At 36.7% G+C, this 23,058-nt stretch overlaps 3 protein-coding genes across 5 annotated transcripts; 2 read left to right on the top strand and 1 right to left on the bottom strand.

The window, feature by feature from the left end:
- Positions 1–833: 833 nt before the first annotated feature.
- LOC105975648 (Phototropic-responsive NPH3 family protein) lies at positions 834–3,306 on the top strand. Its single transcript, XM_013000842.2, has 2 exons — positions 834–1,900; positions 2,765–3,306. The coding sequence occupies exons 1-2, from the start codon at positions 1,160–1,162 to the stop codon at positions 3,167–3,169; spliced, it is 1,146 nt and encodes a 381-aa protein (XP_012856296.2). The 5' UTR covers positions 834–1,159; the 3' UTR covers positions 3,170–3,306.
- LOC105975646 (pleiotropic drug resistance protein 1) lies at positions 3,244–11,306 on the bottom strand. 3 transcript variants are annotated; one of them, XM_088823058.1, is made up of 24 exons: positions 10,780–11,306; positions 10,570–10,693; positions 10,332–10,420; positions 8,841–8,925; positions 8,594–8,753; positions 8,424–8,500; positions 8,234–8,287; positions 8,069–8,159; positions 7,681–7,982; positions 7,311–7,592; positions 6,916–7,229; positions 6,666–6,826; positions 6,463–6,566; positions 6,211–6,367; positions 6,033–6,125; positions 5,808–5,908; positions 5,404–5,736; positions 5,019–5,309; positions 4,827–4,910; positions 4,601–4,734; positions 4,289–4,516; positions 4,040–4,211; positions 3,704–3,958; positions 3,244–3,627 (listed from the first exon to the last, which is right to left on the bottom strand). In XM_088823058.1, exons 1-24 carry the CDS (start codon positions 11,112–11,114, stop codon positions 3,367–3,369), a joined length of 4,287 nt encoding a protein of 1,428 aa, XP_088679184.1. In that variant the 5' UTR covers positions 11,115–11,306; the 3' UTR covers positions 3,244–3,366. The 3 variants fall into 3 exon arrangements, with proteins under 3 accessions (XP_088679184.1, XP_088679186.1, XP_088679185.1); XM_088823060.1 differs by lacking the exons at positions 10,332–10,420; positions 10,570–10,693; positions 10,780–11,306 and adding an exon at positions 9,048–9,716; XM_088823059.1 differs by lacking the exons at positions 6,033–6,125; positions 6,211–6,367; positions 6,463–6,566 and having other exon boundaries at positions 10,780–11,294.
- A 1,494-nt stretch (positions 11,307–12,800) lies between these two features.
- On the top strand, positions 12,801–22,141 carry LOC105975645 (pleiotropic drug resistance protein 1). Its single transcript, XM_013000838.2, has 23 exons — positions 12,801–14,237; positions 14,321–14,441; positions 14,531–14,619; positions 14,765–14,849; positions 14,938–15,097; positions 15,176–15,252; positions 15,346–15,399; positions 15,483–15,875; positions 16,018–16,302; positions 16,390–16,706; positions 16,788–16,948; positions 17,183–17,286; positions 17,384–17,540; positions 17,642–17,704; positions 17,797–17,879; positions 17,994–18,326; positions 18,807–19,097; positions 19,185–19,268; positions 19,362–19,495; positions 20,257–20,484; positions 20,606–20,777; positions 20,852–21,106; positions 21,670–22,141. The coding sequence occupies exons 1-23, from the start codon at positions 13,912–13,914 to the stop codon at positions 21,928–21,930; spliced, it is 4,233 nt and encodes a 1,410-aa protein (XP_012856292.1). The 5' UTR covers positions 12,801–13,911; the 3' UTR covers positions 21,931–22,141.
- The last annotated feature ends 917 nt before the right edge of the window (positions 22,142–23,058 follow it).

Below are 23,058 nucleotides of genomic sequence, written 5' to 3' on the forward strand. Positions count from 1 at the left end.
ATTGTACATAGGATCTTTTTAACTAGAGTACAAAGGATTTGAATTAAGAAAATACAAAAGTAGTAGAGCAAATGTGTGACAATTTTCATTAAATGCAATAACAAATGTGGACAAAGTTTTGTTCTGGATTGGAGCTTAACCGTTTATACTATCTGCAGGACACCACATGCTTGGTTTTTTTTTATTTTATTTTTATTTATTTTTGCAACGAAATTCATCTATAGCCAATAATACAACATATGGAGTACATTTTTGCCTCTCTCATAAATTTTCACACACAAATCCTTTTCTTTTTTTCACCTTAAACTTTCCAAAAAAAAAGAGCCAATTTACACACGTGTATACGTTCGTGATTATATGTATCTAAATCTACGGTAATAAACTATATATTTTCTTCGTCGTCCGGAGGGGAATTTGATGAACCAGTAAATATCCTCCTTGTAAAAAGAGATGAAAACCTATTTTCCGTTAACCAACAAAACCCTATTTTACGTACTTCTCGTTTTTCAATTTCAAAATTGGGTTATGAGCGAATTTTCTAAAAAAATTCAAAAGCTCTTTTTAATTATTAGAAGTGTATACAAATATAATATATATATATATATATATATATATATATATATATATATATATATATATATATATATATATATGAAAAGAAGACATTGAATGCAAATATTCCATCCAATGACCCTTGATAAGTTTATTCTCTGTTACAATACATATGAAGAAGGATGAAAACTATACTACAGCAACACCACATAACAGATGACAGTGACTTCAAAAGGATCTCTCTCTCTCTCTCTCTCTCTCTCTCTCTCTCTCTCTCTCTCTCTCTCTCTCTCTCTCTCTCTCTCTCTCTCTCTCTCTCTCTCTCTCTCTCTCTCTCTCTCTCTCTCTCTCTTATCCTTGTTCCCTCACCACCAACGTTCACAGATGAACGATAAGAAAAAAAAAAAAAAAAAAAAAAATCACACATTAACTACCCCAAGGGCATTCTCGTCATTTCCAATACAATTTCTATGACAGTCTACCAACAAAACAAAGAACTACTGATGAGTGAAGTGAACTATATAATTCCTACTTAATGTGACGACTCTGCATAACAATAAAAATTTAATTCTCTCACTAAAACAAAAAAGAAGAGAGAGAAACAAAAATGCAGAATCTTGGCGGGCTACCGGAATCCGTAGCATTATCCGGCAAGCTAACGTCGTTCGCCGCCGAATGCTGGTTCAACGACGCCTGCGTTTCCGACACCGATTATTTCATCAAGATTCTTTCAGGCCTCCAGGGGAACGGGGTCCGGCCCGATTTAATCGGTTCAATCATCGCCCACTACGCCTCTAAACGCCTCCCCGATTTATCCGGAGACCGGGCCGCCCTGACCGGGCCCGTCGGGCCCACCGGCGACGACTCGCCGGAAAGCCTCACCGCTTCGTGGGTGAAGAAGAAGCTCTTCATCGAAACCCTAATCGGAATCCTCCCACCGGAGAAGGACTCCATCCCCTGCAACTTTTTACTCCGCGTCCTGCGCGTGGCCAACATGGCCGGAGTTGGGCCGGCGTTCCGGTCCGACCTCGAGAACCGGGTTTCCCGGCAGCTCGACGGCGCCACGCTGGAGGAGCTGATGATACCGTCCTTCAGCCATACGAGCACCACGCTGCTCGATTTCGAGCTGGTGGTTCGGCTGGTGAACGGGTTCGTGAACTCCGAGGATGTTTCCAGGGGCGGCGCCGCCCTGATGAAGGTGGCGAAGCTGGTGGATTTGTATCTGGCTGAGGCGGCGGTGGATTCCAATTTGGGGTTGACCGAGTTCGTTGACCTCGCCGGCGCACTTCCCAGCCATGCACGCTCTACAGATGACGGAATATATCGCGCCATTGATACATACCTCAAAGTAAGTCCTGTTCTTGCAATTAAGAGTTAATTGCATTTAGTACCCTTATGTTATATCAAATTGCAAACAAATCCTCCGTGTTACATATATTAGCAATGACACCCCCCTATAATACGTTCCGTTTAGCACACAACCCCTAAAGTAGTTAGTTTTTAGGGGATATTTTGCTAAAATAATTAATTGCATTATAAGAGTTTTTTGCTAATATTTATAATACGGATTTTTTTTAGCAATTAAACTAAATATATGGGTGCTGAATTCAATAAACTCGTACAATTAACCACTAATTTAGTGATGATTTGATGTTTAATCATTTCGGTTTATTAAATCAACTCTATGTCGGATTTTCAAATTAAAAAAATTAGTAATATATCAAAATCGATCAAATCAGCGTATCGAACGGGGGCGTAGTGGAAAATTTAAGGACAATATATAAATTACTCAAAAGTGAGGGCTACATTGAGTAGTCACCAACACAAGATTCTTCATGCAAAAGAGTTAACAAGATAGGGAACCCTTAGGTAATAATAATGCCATATACATGATACATACCTTTCAATACAATATATTAAATATATTGAATATAACACCCAAACAAAATTTGTTTTTTTATTAATTACAAGTAAAGATTTTGTCTCAATTCATGCATGTTTTTTTTTAATTGAATACATGTGTAGTACGCGGCGAAGTCAGCACAGAGTCGGGGGACATGGGCCCCCCAATATTTCTCGCATCCCTAGTAGTATTTTTTTATAAATATTTATTAATTTTCGTGTATGGCAGTATTATCAGCTCCTAGAAAATTGTTAGTGCTTATTTAGCTTCTCGAGACATAAAATTTTGGCTCCGCCACTGTACACACAGGCACATCCGGGATTGACAAAGCAAGAGAGGAAGAGAGTGTGGGGTCTAATCGAGAGCAAAAAGCTTTCGGCAGAGGCGTCACACCACGCAGCACAAAACGAGCGGCTGCCCGTTCGGGCGGTGATCCAAGTGCTCCTGTCGGAGCAGAACAAGATCGTGAAGAACATCGACTGGAGTGGGTCCCTCATTGGGGCCCGCAGCCCGGGAATGTTCGGGCTGGATGGGCCCGCCCGGTGCGTTTCGAAGAGAGAGACTATCACGCAGATGGAGATAAAAAGGTTGAAGGAAGACGTACTTGTGCTCCAGTGCCAGTGCATGAACATGGAAAAACAGATTGAGAAGCTGTTGGAGAAGAAGAAGAAAGGGTATAATTTCAGCTGGAAAAAGCTATGGAATGTTAAATAATTAATTACATGTGTAGTTACTAATTACATAATTAATTATTGTGTTATTGACAATATTAATTACTTTGGAGTCAGTTTTAACTTCTCAAATAATCATGATGATTTTTTATTAATGTTATTACATTTTTCATTCGATAATATATGAAGTTCGGCTCGAGCTTTTAGAACCGGTCTCAAGAATCTCCGATGAAGAACTATTTATCGCCTCTGGAAATTGAACACCCTGATGAATAATGCAAACAAGACAGCAAAAAGAACAGCAAATCCAGCAACCGCAACAGCAACAACACCAACAAAATCACGTCTGAACCCGAAATAACTCGTCACGAAATCTCCAACGGATTTGCCTGTCTGATCCAACTCATCCTTAACATCTCCAAACTGCGTTGCGACCAAACCGTATAATGTCCACGCCACGGGGCTCGCCCAGTGATACCATCTCCACCACATAGGTGTACTCTGTTTCCAAAAAAATAAAAAAAAATAAAAGAAAATAATACGTTTTTTTTTTAATAACTCGAGTGAAAGAACTTACTGGTCTTGGAATCACGAATCCGGAGAAGAGATTCCAGAACGAGTAAAATGTAGCCGATATAATGCTTGCGATTTGTTGATTTGGAGTCATGGCTATTGCCATCATGCCAAAAAAGGTGAAGTAGGATAGTGTGAAGAAGGTGAAATAAATATACCACATGAATTTTTGAGCTGTCCACTCGAATCCCATCATAGCGTATACGATGGTCCCGAATATAGCCGTCTGAGCAAAAATATACGGGATTTCAACAACAACCTGTACAAATGTAGCAAAACTTAGAAACAACATATGTTGGTTAAGGTGGTTGTATTTCTTAGTATCCTAAATTGTAGTCACCTGTCCGAAGGCAAACGACAAGACAGAATACATGCCAGCTGCCCTTTCCCGACAAGATACCGTTCGTTCGATAGCTACAATTGGCTGCACAGACGAGGCACTTTGCATCCCGAGAAGAAAAACAGAAACATACATAGAGCCCATAGCATTGAAAATGTCTTGTTTAGTACCCCTGCAAAGAATTAGCAAAAACAGTCGGTTTTATTTTTTTACCGAGGTCAATAACAAATAAAATTTTGCTCTGCTTACTTTCTAGAACCAAGATCCCAGAACATCGAACCGACAATCAATGCTATGAAAGTTGTGTACAAGATTTTTACTGCAGAATATAAAGGATTTCTCCAGTATGACGAATGTTGTTTCCATAGGCAAGCGATGCATTGAGTGAACAGAGGCTGTGAATACTGAGTTGGGAAATACAGGTCTATTGCACCGGGTTTAGGCCTACTTAACTCATTGATCAGATCTTTATTCCTCCTGAACAATCATGCACAAATCTGTCATTAGCAATAATGCTCAAAATATGCACGAACTAGAGTATTCATCGAAAAACGAACTGACCTGTACAGTTCTGAGTTTCTGTACACTTGTGCAAAATCAATACCCGAAATCATTTCTTGCTTTGAAGAAGTAACCTCGAGCATCCACGTTGCTGGATTGTAACCATCCCTGATTTTCGTTACTCCCTCAACTCCCTGTATAAGAGATTAAGACCAGAATGTAACATAGTACTATGTTTTATAAAAAAAAAATACGATACACAAGTAGTTAGTTCTTGAGTTCTTACCTCAAAATAGTGGATCAAATGGCAAGAATGTCGGCCCAATGGCCCTACGTATATCTCTTGCCCTCCTAGCTTCATCAAGAATAGCTGCATATTCCAAACACTACCAATTTCATGATTTTTATTTTTTTTATTTTTTTTAAATCAAACACTATATTAGAAAAAAAGGTAATTCTAGTTCTCAGTTTTGTTTGCCTCGTCGAAAGATTCAAAAATGTCGATACTAGGCTGATGAATAGTGCAGACAACTGTCCTTCCAGTGTCAACAGTGTTTCTGACAGTTCTCATCACAATTGCAGCAGCTCTTGCATCTAAGCCTGAAGTCGGCTCGTCCATGAATATGATTGATGGATTTGCCACAAGCTCAACTGCAATGGTCAACCTCTTACGCTGCTCTGCCGATAGACCACTGTCTCCAGGTAGACCAACTAAACCTCCACTTAATGGAGTTAGTTCTACAAGTTCCATGACCTTCTCCACTAACATCTGTGATCCGGTCAGAAATAATAATAAGATGTCTTGATTTCTAATTGATTAATCCTCCAATGAAGTATTAGATTTCAGTAAATATAAAACTAACCCTTCTGGTTTCATAATCAACATCTGGGGGCAAACGCAGCCAAGCTGAGAAAAGAAGCGACTCGTAAACTGTGACACAGGGAGAATGGATGTCGTTTTGTTCGCAGTATCCAGAAATCCGAGCGAATGTCTCTTGCTTTTTCGGATAACCAGATATTGTAATATTACCGTCAATGAATCCACTTGTTTTTCGACCGGCTAAAACATCCATAAGTGTGGTTTTACCGGCCCCACTAACTCCCATGAGAGCAGTGAGAACACCTGGCCTAAAAGCCCCACTAACACCCTTCAGAAGAACCACTCTATCTTCACCGGCACCACTGTTTCTCATTTCCTGCAAGTCATTTTTGAAAAGTTATTTCCTTGAATGTTTAATTTTTTTTACTTTTTTTCTTTCCAAGTTACCTGCGGCATCTCTACAGAGTACTTGACCTCATCAAATGTGATCGAGTGTGGTTCGAACTGAAGAACGACTCCACCCCTCTTTCTGTTTCGATCATTCCTCCCTGGGTTTTATTCAATATTCAGACATAATAAAGTAACGCACAAAAATAAAAAATTTCAAACGTACAAGTTTATTTTCTTCTGGGATGAAAATAAGTAGCAAAGTTCTTACTAAAAACAACTTACCGTTCTCTTCAGTTACAACATCATTATCATTATCATTATCATTCTCATTCTTTGTGAGTACTTGTGGCAGAATAGCTTGAGGCTTTCCCAGTGCTTGAATATATCAGGGAATACATTAAATCACGAACTTCCAACAATCAAAGATTTTTATTAAGATGGAGAAATTTTATATACTCACGGCTTAAATACGTGAGAGCGAGAATGTAACACGAGTTGAATAAAAGCACCATGCCAAACAATGCCCCAAATCCTATCCAGTACCAGTATGCTTGGGGAAAATATCCTAGAGACTTCGCAACCTCAACTCCCAACGGCACATTGGTTTTTGAGGAAATCTTTGAGAAGTAAAGCGGAATATCAGCTTTATAAGATTGCAAAAGAAAAGCAATATTTGGATGCAAAAAGCATATTCAAATACGTTTAAACATACATTTCTCCAACTATACCCCGTGAATTCGTTCACAATAAGCGCATTTTCTGCATACATCACTGCTGAGGACCAGTAACCCCATAACCACCACTTTTTTACATTTTCTGGAAAGCGTTGATAAAAAATGAACAAAAAAACGAGGAACTAAATCTGTCTAAGTATGAGAAGCATAATATGAATCCATAATAAACATCTAATAATACCTCTTGAAAGGACAAAACCACTCATTGAAAGATTTAGGAGCATCAGAAAAAAGCCGTACGTGTTTGCAATAACCATATTCCTACCAACCGCTCCAATCCATCGGAACAGTGCAGATGCTGTTTGAAGTACAAGTAAGAGCAGCAAATACTGCTTGAACAATCTGCAAGATGCATTCTGGACTAATATTAATATTCACAAGAAATAGCTAAATCTTTAAAACGGGCATTTATTAAAAAATGGGCTGCTTGCCTTCGAACGTTTGAGTCATATCCAATTTCATAGTATGTGATTACCACAAAGGCAGCTATTTCAACAGCTTGAGCAGGGATTTTGATTATCGATGACGGAAGACCATAAGCCCAAGCAGGGTAAAAGAAAAGATCCCTTTGCTTGTAGAATACCGGAAGCTTCTGGATGGTCATGGATATATCGGCGATTCCGCCGAACATGATAGTGCTGAGAGTGTAATAAAGACCGGCAGCAAGCAAGCGCCCACCGTTAAAGTCGTGGTGGATTCTTGTACGGAAGAGGAGAGACATGACAATGAAACCCATTATAGCAAGCTACAGAAATACTCAAGAAATCATTATAATTCTAAACACATCCTAAATCCAAAATAATAAAATAATAAAAAAAATGTTGACCCTTATGATTCTCGAGATGTAGATAAATATGTTTCTCTTCATAAGCAAGATTTCTCTTGAGGCACAAGCCTTTAGTAGCTCCATTTTGCTAACACCGTATTTTCCAGATACCAGAGCAGCTGGATGGCTTTTACTCTTGTCAAAAGGTTCTGCTAACTCCGTAATTAGTTTCTGTGCGATTTCAAATGACTTAAACGCTTCAGCGAAATCTCCTGCTGTGATATATCTGTAAGGCTTGTAACGGTCGCTCCAGTACTGCTGCTGGTCTTTCTCTGACGTTACCTGTATCAGTGAAAGTGGTTATTACAACTTACAGTAAGAAGATACTAAAAAAAAGGCTCATGAATTCTTTGTTGTCCCGTATTCGTACTTCTTGCAAGAAGTCAGCCACCCCTTTTCTCTCGGGGCATTTGAAGCCCATTGATTGGAAGAACTCGAGCACGTTCTCTCGTGGTCCCTGATAAACAATCCGCCCTTCGGAAATCAGAATGACATCATCGAAAAGATCGTAAGTCTCGGGTTCTGGCTGGAGCAACGAAATAAGAGCGGTGCCGTTGAGGATATGGACAAATTGTCCGATCGAGTTCACGACTTGGAAAGTGGTGGAACTGTCTAAGCCAGTGGATATCTCATCCATGAAAAGTGCCTTGGCTGGTCCAACCAACATCTCCCCTGTGAAATAGACAAAGCGAGAATTTTAAGAAATAGCTTGAGCCCGACAATTAAATCTTTTTTTTGCAGAAAGGCGATATCTTAACCTGTAGTAACACGTTTTCTCTGACCTCCAGAGATTCCCCTAATTGCCTGATCTCCTACCATAGTATCGGCACAAATATCCAATCCCAGAACCTGCAAGATACATATACGTTCAGTATGAAATATGTCCTAAATTCTCAATATTTTATTTAAATTTCTTATACTACCTTAATAATATAATCCGTGACAACATTTGCTTCTTGTCCTTCCATACCTGCTATCTATATATGTATGATAAGGAACAGACTTAGCTCAAGCTAAACTTTCTTTCAATTTTTCACGACTGAAATGCAAAAGTTTCCGAGCATCACAAGTAAGCATCAAAACTGCATTAAATATCATAGAAACTATTCTTACTTTCATGTACATATCCACATCAGGATCAGGCTTTATGTTTGCTCCCTTTTCTCTTCTCGACAACTCTGCCAGAACTTCTGCAAAAAAATTCAACGTAAAAGACAACCAGGATAAGGATATTCCTTTCTTTAAAAATTATTTATCCAAAAGATCAAGAGTCGGCAACAAACCATGACTACTTCCGACTCCTTGGCATCTTGCGGAGAATGCCAATGTTTCTCTTACAGTCATCTCTCCTATATGGACATCATGCTGGCTTATGTATGCAGCAGTTCTTTGCGGTACAAATTCTTTCATGCTATGTCCGTTATATGTCACAGTCCCTGAAAACTGCTCGTCCAGAATCGAGACCTCGTAAATTGAAGTAGAGAATGGAAACAAAATATTAGATTAACAAAAATCTGTTGGCAACTAAACCTTCAAAGCAGGATCAAGCTTTCCAGCCAAAGCTAACAGAAGTGTTGTCTTTCCAGAACAAGGAGGGCCTAAAAGAAGAGTCAATCTGCCAAGAAAAAAAAAAGAGAGTAAATAAACGACACAATAATCATGTCGTGTGCATGAATAATAAAATTAGTTTAAAAAATCATCCTTGGAGTTTAATTTAATTATAGAAAATCAACTAACCTTAACCAGAGTAAAACACCATTAAGCTCGTTAAAATTAACAAAAAAAAAACTGAGAATATCATATTCTCCTGAATTTGCTAAAATAAACAAAACTAAAATTTCTACAGTTGGAAAAAATGTGAAGGGTCAACGGCAATCCCCTAAACCAAAAGTCAAAATCAAAATCAAAATCAAAAAACAAAGACAAAACCCTAAACCCTAAACCCTAAACACCACCCACCCCCAGGCCCCAACACCACGTTCGACGGCCCGCTTAGCCACTGCCGCCATTGTCTCCGCCAGGGTGGTGGCACAAAAACCTTGCAGTTCGCCGCCATACAAAGCTGCTGACGGGAAGGGGGAAATGGAGAAAATGATGGAGCGAAAAGGAAGAAAAAAAAAGCGGCGGCGGTGGCGGTGGCGGTGGTGATGGTGGTGGCGGCGACGGTGATCCGGTGGTGAGATGTAAAGATCAAACTGCGGGGAGATGAATTAGAATCGAATCCCTCTCAAATTAGAAGAAGAAAGTAGGCTTATGCTTTCACTATTTCAAAATCTGGAGGGAAAATCGCGGTAATTGGTTTCAAAATCCTAACTAAAAACGTTTTAATTAAAACGTTCTCAAATTAAAAACGCTATTAATTCTTGTGCGATTCCAAGTGAAGGCTAGGGTTTACTTTTTCTTCTTAAATTTACTTGTTTGCCTAAATGAGGATATACAAAATAAATTAGGGAATTAAACTTTTTTATTCAGTTTGGTTATGAATTATGATCGGTTTTAATTAAAATACCATATTTTTTTAAATGAAAAGAAAATACAAATTAAATGTAAGCAGTACTAGTAATTATATATATATTGGGTAAATTAAGGCCAATCCCTGAGTTAAATTACAAAAAAATCTCTTTTGTTCGTGTAATTACAACCACCTCCTTCAACTATGAATCTTTCTTACATGTACACCTCTGCAGTGTAAATTTAGTGGAATATTCTCCAGTTCGTACTCGTTTTATCCTATTCCAACTCCACATTTTGAAATAAGATGATCATAAGATGCGTCTTTTGCCTTGAAAAATATCATATTGTGGTGCATGTGAAACTGTTTTTTTGCACAAAATGAGTACAAACCAGAGAGCAGTCCACGGAATCTAGAAAATTACGTTGATTTTGACACCATAAGAGTGAACGTGTAAGAATTCATAGTTGATGGTGGTTGTAATTACCCAAACATGAGGGGGTTTTTCGTAATTTGACATTACCTCAGGGGTGGCCGTAATTTACCCATACACATATGTGTGTGTATACCTGGCAGGCTTCAAGATACCAGTAACATCTTGAAGAATAGAGAGATGCTTCTTACTGCTTGTGATTATGTGGAAATAGCTTCCCAATCCCTTCAACGTGTATATATATATGTACACACATGCATATATACCTTAGACTACAAATTAAATAATAAATATAAATTATATATATATATATATATATATATATATATATATATATATATATATATATATATATATATATTATTTTGATTTACCTCCAAGATGTTGATAAAAAAGTTTTTGAAACTTGGCAAAGCTCTTCTGCTATCTGCATGAACTTTCGTCTCGACATTCAGTTGCTCGAATCGAACTTCTATTGTCGGCAATTCTATTCCAACTCTGTCGTCAATTAAACATTAATCCATGTATATATATATTATATATACGATTGAACGAGTGATCAATATATATATAAACACGTATACCTATCGAGTCGATTCTTGAGCTTGGAAAGAAACTTGTGGTTATCTTCTTCAACAACGTTGACAAGCCTTTGTAGCAGATTTTTCCTTTCTTGAGAACCGACATCACGTGCAATATCGACAACCTCAGTGACGAAACTACCCTCGGACCCGAGCAAAAGGCCTTTCCTCAAACGATCGAAAGTTGGAAGCTTTTCAAGTGCAGCCCATTTTAAAGCTTCCTCTTCATCTTCTTCTTCGTGAAATTGAGACGAGCTCGAGAATATTTCCAAGTCGTCGTTTCTTAGAGCCGACGAAGCATTTCTCCTTAAGCTGTTGTAGACATTATTCATGTCCATTTTTTATTTTTTTTTTGAACTTATGTAGAGAATGAAATGAAAATTCTGAAAAATTGTTTGGCTAAGTTTTGTAATTTATAGTGCGCCAAAGTTTAGTTAAGTGAATTTTGTATCGATGAATAGTTTACGGTTTTTATATATTTCGTTACGATTTTGATGTTTCGAAAAATGCGTTATAGTGACATATTTTATATATATATATATATATATATATATATATATATATATATATATATATATATATATATATATATATATATATATATATATATGGTAAATTACGACCACCCGAGGTAAAGTTAAATTATGAAAAAAACCTTCAATATGTTTGGATAATTACAACCAACCCCCCTTAACTATGAATCTTCATACACGTTCACCCTTATTGTGTGAAATTCAACAATATCTTCTAGATTCCGTGAAATGTTTTCTAGTTTATCCTCCTTTTGTGCAAAAATGCAGTTTTTGATGCACACAGTCTGATATTTACAAGCTAAAGAGACACATCTTATGATCATCTCAGTTCAAAATGTGGAGCTCGAATGAAGTGAAACGAGTACAAACTGGAGAATATTCTACATAATCTAGAAGATTCCACTAAATTTGACATCACAATGATGGACGTTTAAGAAGATCCATAGTTAAGTTTAAGAAGATCTATAGTTAAAGATGTTGATTGTAATTATTCAAACATGAAGGGAGCTTTCATAATTTATCCTTAAATTAGCGGTGACCGTAATTTAGCAAACTATTCTATTTAAATGAGTAAAAGCCCTCACACAAACGACAAATAGTTTGGCCTTAAATTAAGTTTGAATTATGGAAGCACCGCTTAAATGGTTGCAATAAAAAAATGTGAAGAAATTAAACAACTTTAATTTCCTCTATTTATAGATATTTGGGGTAAAAACTTTTGGAGGGGAAGGCATATTTGTATATAACTATATATCATAGTTTAATTTTATCTTTGTTAGATATATCAAATGGGTAGGTCTACTTTACCACCAATTATAATAACACAAATATAGTCTTTAATTAAGCTTCCAATTAGTACAATAAGTAGAGTACGACGTGTAACAAATTTCTATTATCAACGTAGAGTATTATCAGACTATTGTGAACTAGGAAATTACCATAGTTTTATTATTTCTATCTAAGTATAATTTTCTCAACCACTTTCAAATATGAAACAAGATTGAGAGACAATATTTGATTGTATGCCAAAATCAAAGGTAAGTAATTTATGAACAATTTAAAAATCGAATTTGATGCAAATTACTTGAGATAGCTGGATAGTTCAGAAGACCCTCGATCGAGCTAGAGATTGACATGAATGTGATGAGTTGTTGCACGCTAGCTATAGGGTTAATTCATTGAAGAAGAATGCTCTTTCAATAATTGACGTACATATCATAAATACATCTACATTTTTGTCGTAAATATTGAATATCTAAAAATTGATAGGTTAGTAGTGTATGAGTTACATATATTGTTCTTTTGAAATATCTACTTTCGTTACAATAAAAAAAAATAAAGAACAAAATTCCAGGCATTTAGTACTCTATTTTGATGAAAAATTGAACACGTGAGAATATCATGCGTGAATGAGTTACAGTCGGAAAATAAAACTCAAAACACTAAAATTGTAACCAATATTTTATTCATTCCCGCGTATCCATTCTAGTTGATTCGAGTTTTGATTTAAAAAATTCACTCAAATGGCTACAATTTTGATGCTTTGGATTTTGTCAGATTTAAACTAAAAATTAGATAAAATTACATTTGAAATTACAAGACAATCACTTTTAAATTATTTAAAAAAAATAAAAATAAAAATTAAAAAAATCAATTGATTCCGATTGAATTGGTTCAATTTTGATTCCGCCGCGGATATCACCACTCCACCACCCTCCACCCTCCGCCTCCGCCGCCGATCACTTACTTACTCGTCTCCACACAATGACAAGCAGTGGCGCTATACCGAAGAAGAAGAAGCTGCGCATCAGCAACAACAGCCGCCTCTGCTGCACACGCGCCGACCACCCAAGCCCCACCGACGGTTATCACGGACCGCCTATCGCCGGCGGCTGCTCCTCCCATTCTTCAACTGCTAGTCGAATTCGATGTACCATTTATTTTTACGATACACGATCATTTTGTTGTTACCTTTCTTCGTCTTATTATTATTCGATTATCCCCAATTTACAAACTAATTATTCAGAACTATTATTTCTCGATTTAATATTGTAAAATAATAAAAAAAAATAACCAAATTAGTCAGGTAGCTAAATGCACAGCACTAAATCCCTGCAAATTCATTTTTGTTGTGCAATGCTTATTGCCCCCTGTATGGATATTTTCTTCACTGACCATTTGGAGTAAATGTTTTTCCCCAAATATATTTGTATTCGAAATCCCCTCAAATGTTTGTAACTAAGTTTATTTACTTTCATCTTTTTAGGCATTGATGAATGGTAAATCTCTAGAATTCAGAATTTTCTTTGGTCACTCTTATTTAAAGTGCTACATTCAGCTCTAACTACGCAAAAAAAAAATCAAAGATTGTGTGCTTTCACTTGTATTACTTTCTTCGTTTTCTCAACCGAAGAAAGAATGAAAAGTATATGCATGCATGCACATTAAATGTACACTTAATCCTGTTATTTGTTCATGAGAGGAAGCGGAAGCTGAAGCTGAAGCTGGATGAGTATTTTGTTGTGCTGTTTCTTTTGATTATCGGCTTTAGCAAATTTAAGGTTCTCTTCCTATTTGACGTAAAAACACGAAAAAAAAAGAAATGGATATTACTAATGCATATAGAGCCAATAATAGCTTGAGGATGAATAGCTCGGCTTGGAGGAGCAATAATTTGGAAATGTTTTCGAATTCATCACGAGAGGAAGAAGGTGACGAAGAAGCTCTAAAATGGGCTTCTTTGGAAAAGCTTCCGACTTTTGACCGTTTGAGAAAAGGTCTTTTGCTCGGTTCGGGAGGCGTTTCGAGTGAGGTTGATGTAAAGGATCTCGGATCTCAAGAAAGGGCAGACTTGCTGGAGAGGCTGGTTAAGGTTGCAGAAGAAGACAATGAGAAGTTCTTGTTGAAGCTCAAGAATCGAATCGATAGGTGATATTGACGTTCGATTTTTTTTTTTTTTTTGGCATTCTCTTGTAATATTTCTGGTTGTGTTTTTTAATCTTTTGTTGCAGAGTTGGAATAGAATTACCGACAATCGAAGTGAGATTTGAGCAGCTGAATGTTGGAACAGAAGCTTATGCGGGAAGTAGAGCTTTGCCTTCTTTCCTCAATTTCTTTGCCAATTTCTTGGAGGTAATCGAAAGTTGTCATCAATTAAATCATCTGTACATTCTTTGTCGTCAACGAGACTTTTAATCTAATTAACTCTTGTTCTCTGTAAGGGATTCGCGAACAATCTTCGAATAATTCCTAGCAGAAAGAAGCCATTATTGATCCTGAACAATGTCACTGGAATCTTGAAGCCTAGTCGGTAAAAATATCCACAAACAAATTCGTACTTTACTTCATTCTGGCTATATATATATATATATATATATATATATATATATATATATATATATATATGTATGGTGTGTGTGTGTTTGTGTTTGATCTGTTTTGTTTTTCCCTGTTAGCATGACACTTCTTTTAGGCCCTCCAAGTTCCGGAAAGACGACACTTTTGTTGGCTTTGGCCGGGATGCTTGATCCTGAATTGAAAGTAAAAATCGAATATCTCTTTTAAAATTAGTAAAAAAAAAAAATACAAACAAAGCAGGGGCTAAAATTTAACATCCTGAATGATTCAGTTTTCAGGAAATGTGACGTATAATGGACATACTATGAAAGAATTTATACCGCAACGAACTGCTGCATATATAAGCCAAAATGATGTCCACATAGGAGAAATGACTGTAAGAGAAACCTTGGCATTTTCTGCAAGATGTCAAGGAGTTGGAAGCAATCATGGTGAGTCAGCAAAAACTACCAATCTTTCGCTAACTAAAAACGAAACGAAGAATCGCTGTTGACAGTAATTTTGTGCAGAAATGTTGGCAGAGTTGTCAAGAAGAGAAAAAGAGGCAAATATAAAGCCTGATGCTGATGTGGATGTATACATGAAAGTAAGTTCCGTTTCACCCAAGCAGGAAGCAATTTAAAAATTTCAAACGAGTGCCGAATATATATTACCTGTTTTAAATTTATTAATCATGCAGGCAGCAGCTACAGAAGGTCAAGAAGCAAGTATCGTCGCAGATTATATTCTCAAGGTATTTTAAAGTACTCATCATCGGTAAATTTGTTTCGCAGTATGTATATCCAAAAAACGAACTTAAAAATGGTCTCTTTGCAGATACTCGGTTTAGACGTTTGTGCCGATACTTTGGTAGGAGACGAAATGACTCGGGGAATCTCCGGAGGACAGAAGAAACGCGTTACAACAGGCGAAATCTTGGTGGGGCCCGCGAAAGCGCTTTTCATGGACGAGATATCCACCGGCTTAGACAGTTCTACAACCTTTCAAATCGTGAATTCCATTAGACAATCCATCCACACTCTAAATGGGACCGTTCTTGTTTCCCTACTTCAGCCGGAACCTGAGACGTACGATCTATTCGATGACATCATCCTCATATCCGAAGGTCGGATCGTTTACCAGGGCCCACGTGAGAACGTGCTCGAGTTCTTCCAATCCATGGGCTTCAAATGCCCCGAGCGAAAAGGGGTGGCCGATTTCTTGCAAGAAGTAGGCATTGGAAATATATATATATATATATATATATATATATATATATATATATATATATATATATATATATAAAGCTGATTATACTAATTAATGTGAAGATTTTCCATTATAATTACTCAAACTTGTTAAACAAATGCAGGTGACATCAAAGAAAGATCAGCAGCAGTATTGGGCAGATGATAATAACGAGTCTTACAGGTTTATATCAGTAAAGGAATTTGCTGAGTCGTTCGAGTTATTTCACATTGGGAATAGGCTGAAGGCTGAGCTGGCAACCCCGTTCGACAAGACTAAAAGCCACCCCGCTGCCTTGACGACTCAAGAATACGGCGTCAGCAAAAAGGAGCTTCTGAAAGCTTGTGTCTCGAGAGAACTGTTATTGATGAGGAGAAATTCTTTTATCTTTATCTTCAAGCTCTTCCAGGTCAGCATTTTTCCGTTGGCATGTCGTCTGTTCGTGTTTTTTTTTTTTCTTTTGTTATTAACGATGTTATATCGGATCTGCGTTCAGCTTAGTATAATGGCTATCGTAGCAATGACAATCTTCCTCCGACCTAAAATGCACCGAAACAACTTAACAGACGGAAGAATATTTGCCGGTGCTCTATTTTACGCCATCACAACCGTCACATTCAACGGATCGGCGGAGATAGCGATGACTATCCAGAAGCTTCCGGTCTTTTTTAAGCAACGGAACTTTTTCTTTTTTCCCGCGTGGGCGTACGCTCTCCCTGTATGGATACTCAGTATCCCTGTCAGTGTTGTTGAAATAGGCGTGTTTACGGTACTCACTTACTACGAAATCGGATACGATCCAAATTTCGGAAGGTAAAAAGAAAAAACAGGTTTATTGTATTACGCAATTTTTTTTTTAGCAATTTGATATAACATATTTAATACATGATACAGATTTGTTAAATACTACTTGGTGCTTTTACTTCAAATTCAAACGGCGTCTTCAATGTTCCGATTGATTGGGGCGACGGGTAGGAACATGATCATAGCCAACACATTTGGCTTCTTTGTGTTGCTTCTAATTTTTGCATTGAGCGGATTTCTCCTGTCACGAGGTACGAATAATAAGCAATTTTTGTTTCGTATTATTCACACTTCCCAATTTAGAACTCAATTCTTTAAATACAGTTAAACCTCTATAAATTAATACAGTCGGGATCAGGGAAATTCTATTAATTTAGCGAATTATTCAATTATCGAGTTAATAATTTAACACGTTTTCAAGGAGTCGGGACCGGGAGAAACTATTATTTAATGTTTTTTTTCTACTGTAAATGTTTTTTTTCTAGAGAATGTGAAGAAATGGTGGATATGGGGTTACTACATCTCTCCGATGATGTACGCACAAAATGCAATTATGGTGAATGAGTTCAGAGGTCACAGTTGGAAACACGTAAGTATTCGGTGATATATGTTCGTTATATATTATCGTCTCCATCATGTGTCATGAGACATTCAAAGTTGATTTTTTTTGGTTTTGTTTCGACAAGGTTTCGAGAAATGCGAACATGTCACTGGGAGTCGAGGTTATAGAGTCTCTCGGGTATTTCTCAGGGTCGTACTGGTACTGGATAGGAGTTGGAGCATTACTAGGCACGGTGGTTCTGTTGAACTCGTGTTGCGTTCTCGCTCTGACTTATCTTAACCGTGAGTATATTAAAGCTGAATTGTTTCCAGCTTTTAATGAACGAACATCTTTACAAAAAGTCGATGCGGTAATATAATCACGTCCCGCATTTTTTGATCAGCTTTGGGAAAACCTCAAGCCGTGCTGCCGGAAAACGAGAACGGGATTTCAACTGAAAACAATGGTGAGTTTATCAAGAAAATTTAAATATTTTTTCAATTTGAGTTCTGGTGATAAGATTCTGATTCTGTTAATTGAACTCTTGAACTTATGAAGAAAATAAGAGGAAAGTTGTTCTTCCCTTGGAACCACACTCCATCACGTTTGACGAGGTCAAATACTCTGTTGACATGCCGCAGGTAAACCGAGAATCTTTATACGGTGGTAATAATCTTTGCGAAGGTGCACGATAGAGATTGAATACTCCACCACATTTGATAACTTCCCTCTAACTAACTAGAGGAATTATGCAGGAAATGAAAAACCAGGGGGCTACCGAAGATAGGTTGGTACTGCTCAAGGGAGTGAGTGGAGCTTTCAGGCCCGGTGTACTCACTGCTCTAATGGGTGTTAGTGGGGCCGGCAAAACCACACTTATGGATGTGCTGGCCGGTCGAAAAACGGGAGGGTATATTGAGGGAAATATTACTATTTCTGGCTATCCAAAGAAGCAAGAGACATTTGCTCGTATTTCTGGATACTGCGAACAGAACGACATCCACTCTCCTTGTGTTACAGTTTACGAGGCCCTGATTTTCTCGGCTTGGCTACGTTTGCCACCGGAGATAGATTCCGAAACCAGAAAGGTCTGTTTCTTTATGAATTAATTAGTGGTATCTAGGGGTGGAAATTGGAATGGAATTTCCGATCTGAAATTTTCCGATTTTGGAACAATGTTTTTTAATTCTAAACCCCTAAAATCTGATTTCTGATTTTATTTTGGATATGAATTGGAATATATATGATATTCCGATTTCCCATCCGATTTTAATTTCCGGCGCTTTTCCCCGAAATTTACTCTTATAATATAAATATTATTATGTATTTTGTATTTTCTTTAACTAAATCGGAATTTTGCAAAATCCGCCATAAAAATTCCGATTTTAGAACAAGTTTTTTCATTCCAGTTTCTGGGTTTTCAGATTTTTTTTTTGGGAACGGAATTGTGATTGTTTTTTTACTTTTTTAACTTCCGAAAAAAATTGGAATTCTAATTTGATCGAATCCGTTCAATTTCCACCCCTAGTAGTATATGAATCAATTGATCTTATATTTTTTTTTTCCAGGCATTTGTGGAAAGTGTGATGGATCTTGTGGAACTAACTCCGTTAAGAGGCGGTCTAGTAGGGTTACCTGGGGTCAACGGTCTATCGACCGAGCAGAGAAAGAGGTTGACTATTGCAGTCGAGCTCGTGGCGAATCCGTCGATCATATTCATGGATGAGCCAACTTCAGGCTTAGATGCAAGAGCTGCTGCTATTGTGATGAGAACTGTTAGAAACACTGTCGACACTGGAAGGACAGTTGTCTGCACCATCCATCAGCCTAGCATCGACATTTTTGAATCTTTCGACGAGGTAAGAATTATTCATTTATGGATAAATAAATACATTTTGATCTTTCGTGAGACTGTTAGTTTAATGGGAATATATGCATGTGCACAGCTGTTATTGATGAAGCGAGGGGGACAAGAGATATACGTGGGACCATTGGGTCGGCATTCGTGCAATTTAATCCAGTATTTTGAGGTGAACGACATAATTATACGATTGTCGAGTTTTTTTTTTTTTAATTGACGAATATAATGATCAGTCGAATATTTTTATTTGATATTATGTTAGGGAATCCAAGGAGTTGCTAGAATCAGGGATGGCTATAATCCAGCAACATGGATGCTTGAAGTAACATCTTCGGCCCAGGAAATGAGTTCGGGGGTCGATTTTGCCGAACTTTACAAAAACTCCGAGCTTTATAGGTCAGTTCAATTTTACAAATTAATCTTGGTAGGTAGGGGTGAAAGTCGGATGGATCGGATCGGATCGGAATTAGCCTTTTCGCAAAATTTCCAAAAAGATTCGGAAGTACAAAATCAATTCCGATTCTAATTCCAAAATTTTCGGAATTTAAAATTTCATTCCAATTCCAAAAGGCCCGGAAATTTCGGAAAAAAAATCGGGAATCACATAAGTTTTAAAATTTCGAAAGTTAGCGAAAATTTCATAATTTTTCAAAAATAAGAACATCCACGTCGATAAAAAAAACTAATAACTACTAAATTTCAGTTTAAAATAAATATATATATAAACCACATTATAATATCCAATAAAACTTCCACCAACAATTCAGCATGTCAAAATCCTAAAAAAAAAAATTAATCAAATTACTGTTTCAGGAAAAAAAAAAAAAACTTAAAATAAGTATTATATAATATATATTATTTATAGGTGTATTTTTCAGAAAAAATATCAGATTTTTTTCGCAAATTAAATTGGATCGGAAATCGGAAATTCCAATTTTTTTATATAATTCCAATTTCAATCCAAAAAAATCCAAAACTTCGAAAATCAGAATGAAAAAAGTTGTTCCAAAATCGGAACTTTTCGAATTGGAACCAGCGGAAATTGAAATTTCTGTTCCAACTTGCACCCCTGTTGGAATAGGTAATGAAACTTTCAATAAGCGACACAGGATTAAAAATGGTTTTTTTTTTTTTGTTTTTCGTTTCCTTTTAATTAGGAGAAATAAAGCTCTGATTAACGAGCTAAGTACACCACCACCTGGTGCAAGAGACCTTCATTTCCAAACAAAGTATTCTCAGCCTTTTCTCACTCAATTCATTGCTTGCCTATGGAAGCAACACTGGTCATACTGGCATAATCCTCTTTACTCTGCTGTTAGAATTCTGTATACCGCATTCTTAGCTATCCTATTTGGATCTATGTTCTGGGATCTCGGTTCCAAAAGGTACGCGTAAAAAATCATATCATATCATTTTTTTCGGAATCGTTTCTCACGATCTTATACTTAATGACACGTCGTATTATATGTATATATATATATATGCGTGTGTATGTATGTATATCAGGCGCACTCAGCAAGAAATTTTCAATGCTATGGGGTCCATGCATGCATCAGTCTTCTTCCTAGGTATCCAAATCGCGTCGTCGGTACAGCCTGTGGTGTCTGTTGAACGAGCGGTTTTCTATCGAGAAAGGGCCGCAGGGTTGTACTCGGCCTTACCGTACGCCTTCGGACAGGTGATTATAAATCTGTTATGACAGTATGTGATGGAAATATAGACTATTGATTTTTTTATTTTTTTTTTCGGCAGGCTGTGATTGAAATTCCGTATGGTTTCGCTCAGGCGATCATATACGGGACGATTGTGTATGCAATGATTGGTTTCGAGTGGACAGCTGCTAAATATTGGTGGTATATATATTTCATGTTCTTCAGCCTGTTGTACTTCACCTTCTACGGCATGATGGCTGTGGCTTTGACTCCTAATCTTCATATTTCCAACATCATATCCTTCTTCTTTTATTCGCTGTGGAATCTTTTCTCGGGATTCTTAATTCCGAGACCGGTAAGTTCTAGAAACTTCTAGGTTCACTATAGGGCTGAAAATTTGAATAAAATTTCCGATTTTCTCCGATTCCCATCCGAAATTTTTCCGATTTTGGATTCTTTCTGGAAGAATATTTTTCATTTCAAATACCAAAAAATATGATTTCCGATTTTTTTTCGAAATGAACTGGAAGATATATGAGATTCCGATTTCTGATTCGATTTTAATTTCGAAAATTCCAAAAAAACATTTCACAAAAATACACTTATAATTTTATCCAAATTAGACGAATTTCGCAGATTTTGATCCGAAAATCTCCGACTGTTGAACAAGCTTTTCCATTCCAATTTCCGAAACTCTGTTTTTTTCGATTTTTTGGAAACAGAATTGGAATTAGTTATTCACTTAGAAAAAAATGATTTTTTTCTCAAAAGTGCTAATTTTGATCCGATCAGTCCGATTTCTGTACTTACTACTATCCTACTACTATCCATAGGAACATATGTATAGTGAAAGAAAGACTAATCGGATTTCTTTTTTTCCTTTTTAATTATTTCTTTTCGTAATTTGTTTCACGACAGAGGACACCTGTGTGGTGGAGATGGTACCATTGGGCGAATCCCGTGTCCTGGACACTTTACGGTTTACTTACGTCACAGTTTGGAGACGTAAGAGATGAGCTGGAAATTACAAAGCAACCTGTTCAAGAGTTCTTGGCAAGTTACTTTGGTTTCAGACACGATTTTATCGGTGTGGTTGCACTTATGGTTGCTGGATTTGGAGTTTTGTTTGCCTTTATTTTCGCATTTGCTGTCAAGAAATTGAATTTCCAGAGGAGATAAGTTAATCGCGTTACGGAAACGCGATTATCTATTATCGAGCTTTGTTTACGGGTGATATAATAAGTACAAGTGAAGAATGAAGATGTCTATTTATCTATCTATGGAGCTAAAAGTATTTGATAAATAAATTAATAAATCAAAGATGTTTTAGTTGTGTAGAAACAAATTACTTTGTCGTTTCAGTTTAAAATAGGAATCTTTTCTGAACTTGTATATGCTTGAGCACATACATTCCCATCCCTGAAGTTTGAAATAAGTATGTTGTATGATAATTGAGGGAAAATTACATTCCCATCCGTGAAGTTTGCACTAATTTCATATTTGGTTCACAAAAAATACATTTAGTCCCTCATGTTTCAATAATTTAACAATTTTGGTCATTTTTCGTCAATTTACCGTTAGTTTGTCGGTTAAGACACTTTTGGACTCATGCTTGATTATGTTATTACTAACATAAAATTGACGAAATTGACTAAAAGTGTTGAATTTTTGAAATGCGAGGGACCAAAATGTGTTTTTTGCGAACGTAAGGGACCAAATGTAAAATTGGTAGAAACTCGAGGGATGAAATTTGTATTTTTCCCGATAGTTGACTTTGATTAAATAAAATTAGATTGGATCCAGAACTAAATTAATTTGCAATTTGCTTGATGGCAGATTAATTATATAATTTCATGTGCGTAAGTGTAACCTCTCATTAAGTACAAGTACCCTATATCCTATCAAACATAAAATATTCCTCAACTAGTCAACTCTCAAGTTAAGTGTATATGAATGAGTGAGGAAAATGATTAAAAAAAATGAGAGAAAAAAAAAATAATAAAGAAAAAGGGTAAATTGCACCTATACTCCCGTGTATGATAAAATAACTTTAAGATACATGTAGTATTCGTAGCTACAATTATCCCTAAAACATTGTTAGAAACCTTATATTATGGTTCTAACGTACTATTAGTTTCAGAGCCGTTGCCCCAACATTTTTTTAAATCCTTATTACTTTATATAAGATTTATAAATTTTCATAAAACAAATATAGTTCATATCAGACCCCAATACTTGAAATATTGGCTCCGATAATTGTTTCAGGGGTGCGACTATAATTACCAATACCTCAGGGGTGCACAGGTG

This window comes from Erythranthe guttata, chromosome 9 (genome assembly GCF_056151865.1).
Source record: "Erythranthe guttata isolate IM_541 chromosome 9, IM_541, whole genome shotgun sequence".
Classification (NCBI taxonomy): domain Eukaryota; kingdom Viridiplantae; phylum Streptophyta; class Magnoliopsida; order Lamiales; family Phrymaceae; genus Erythranthe; species Erythranthe guttata.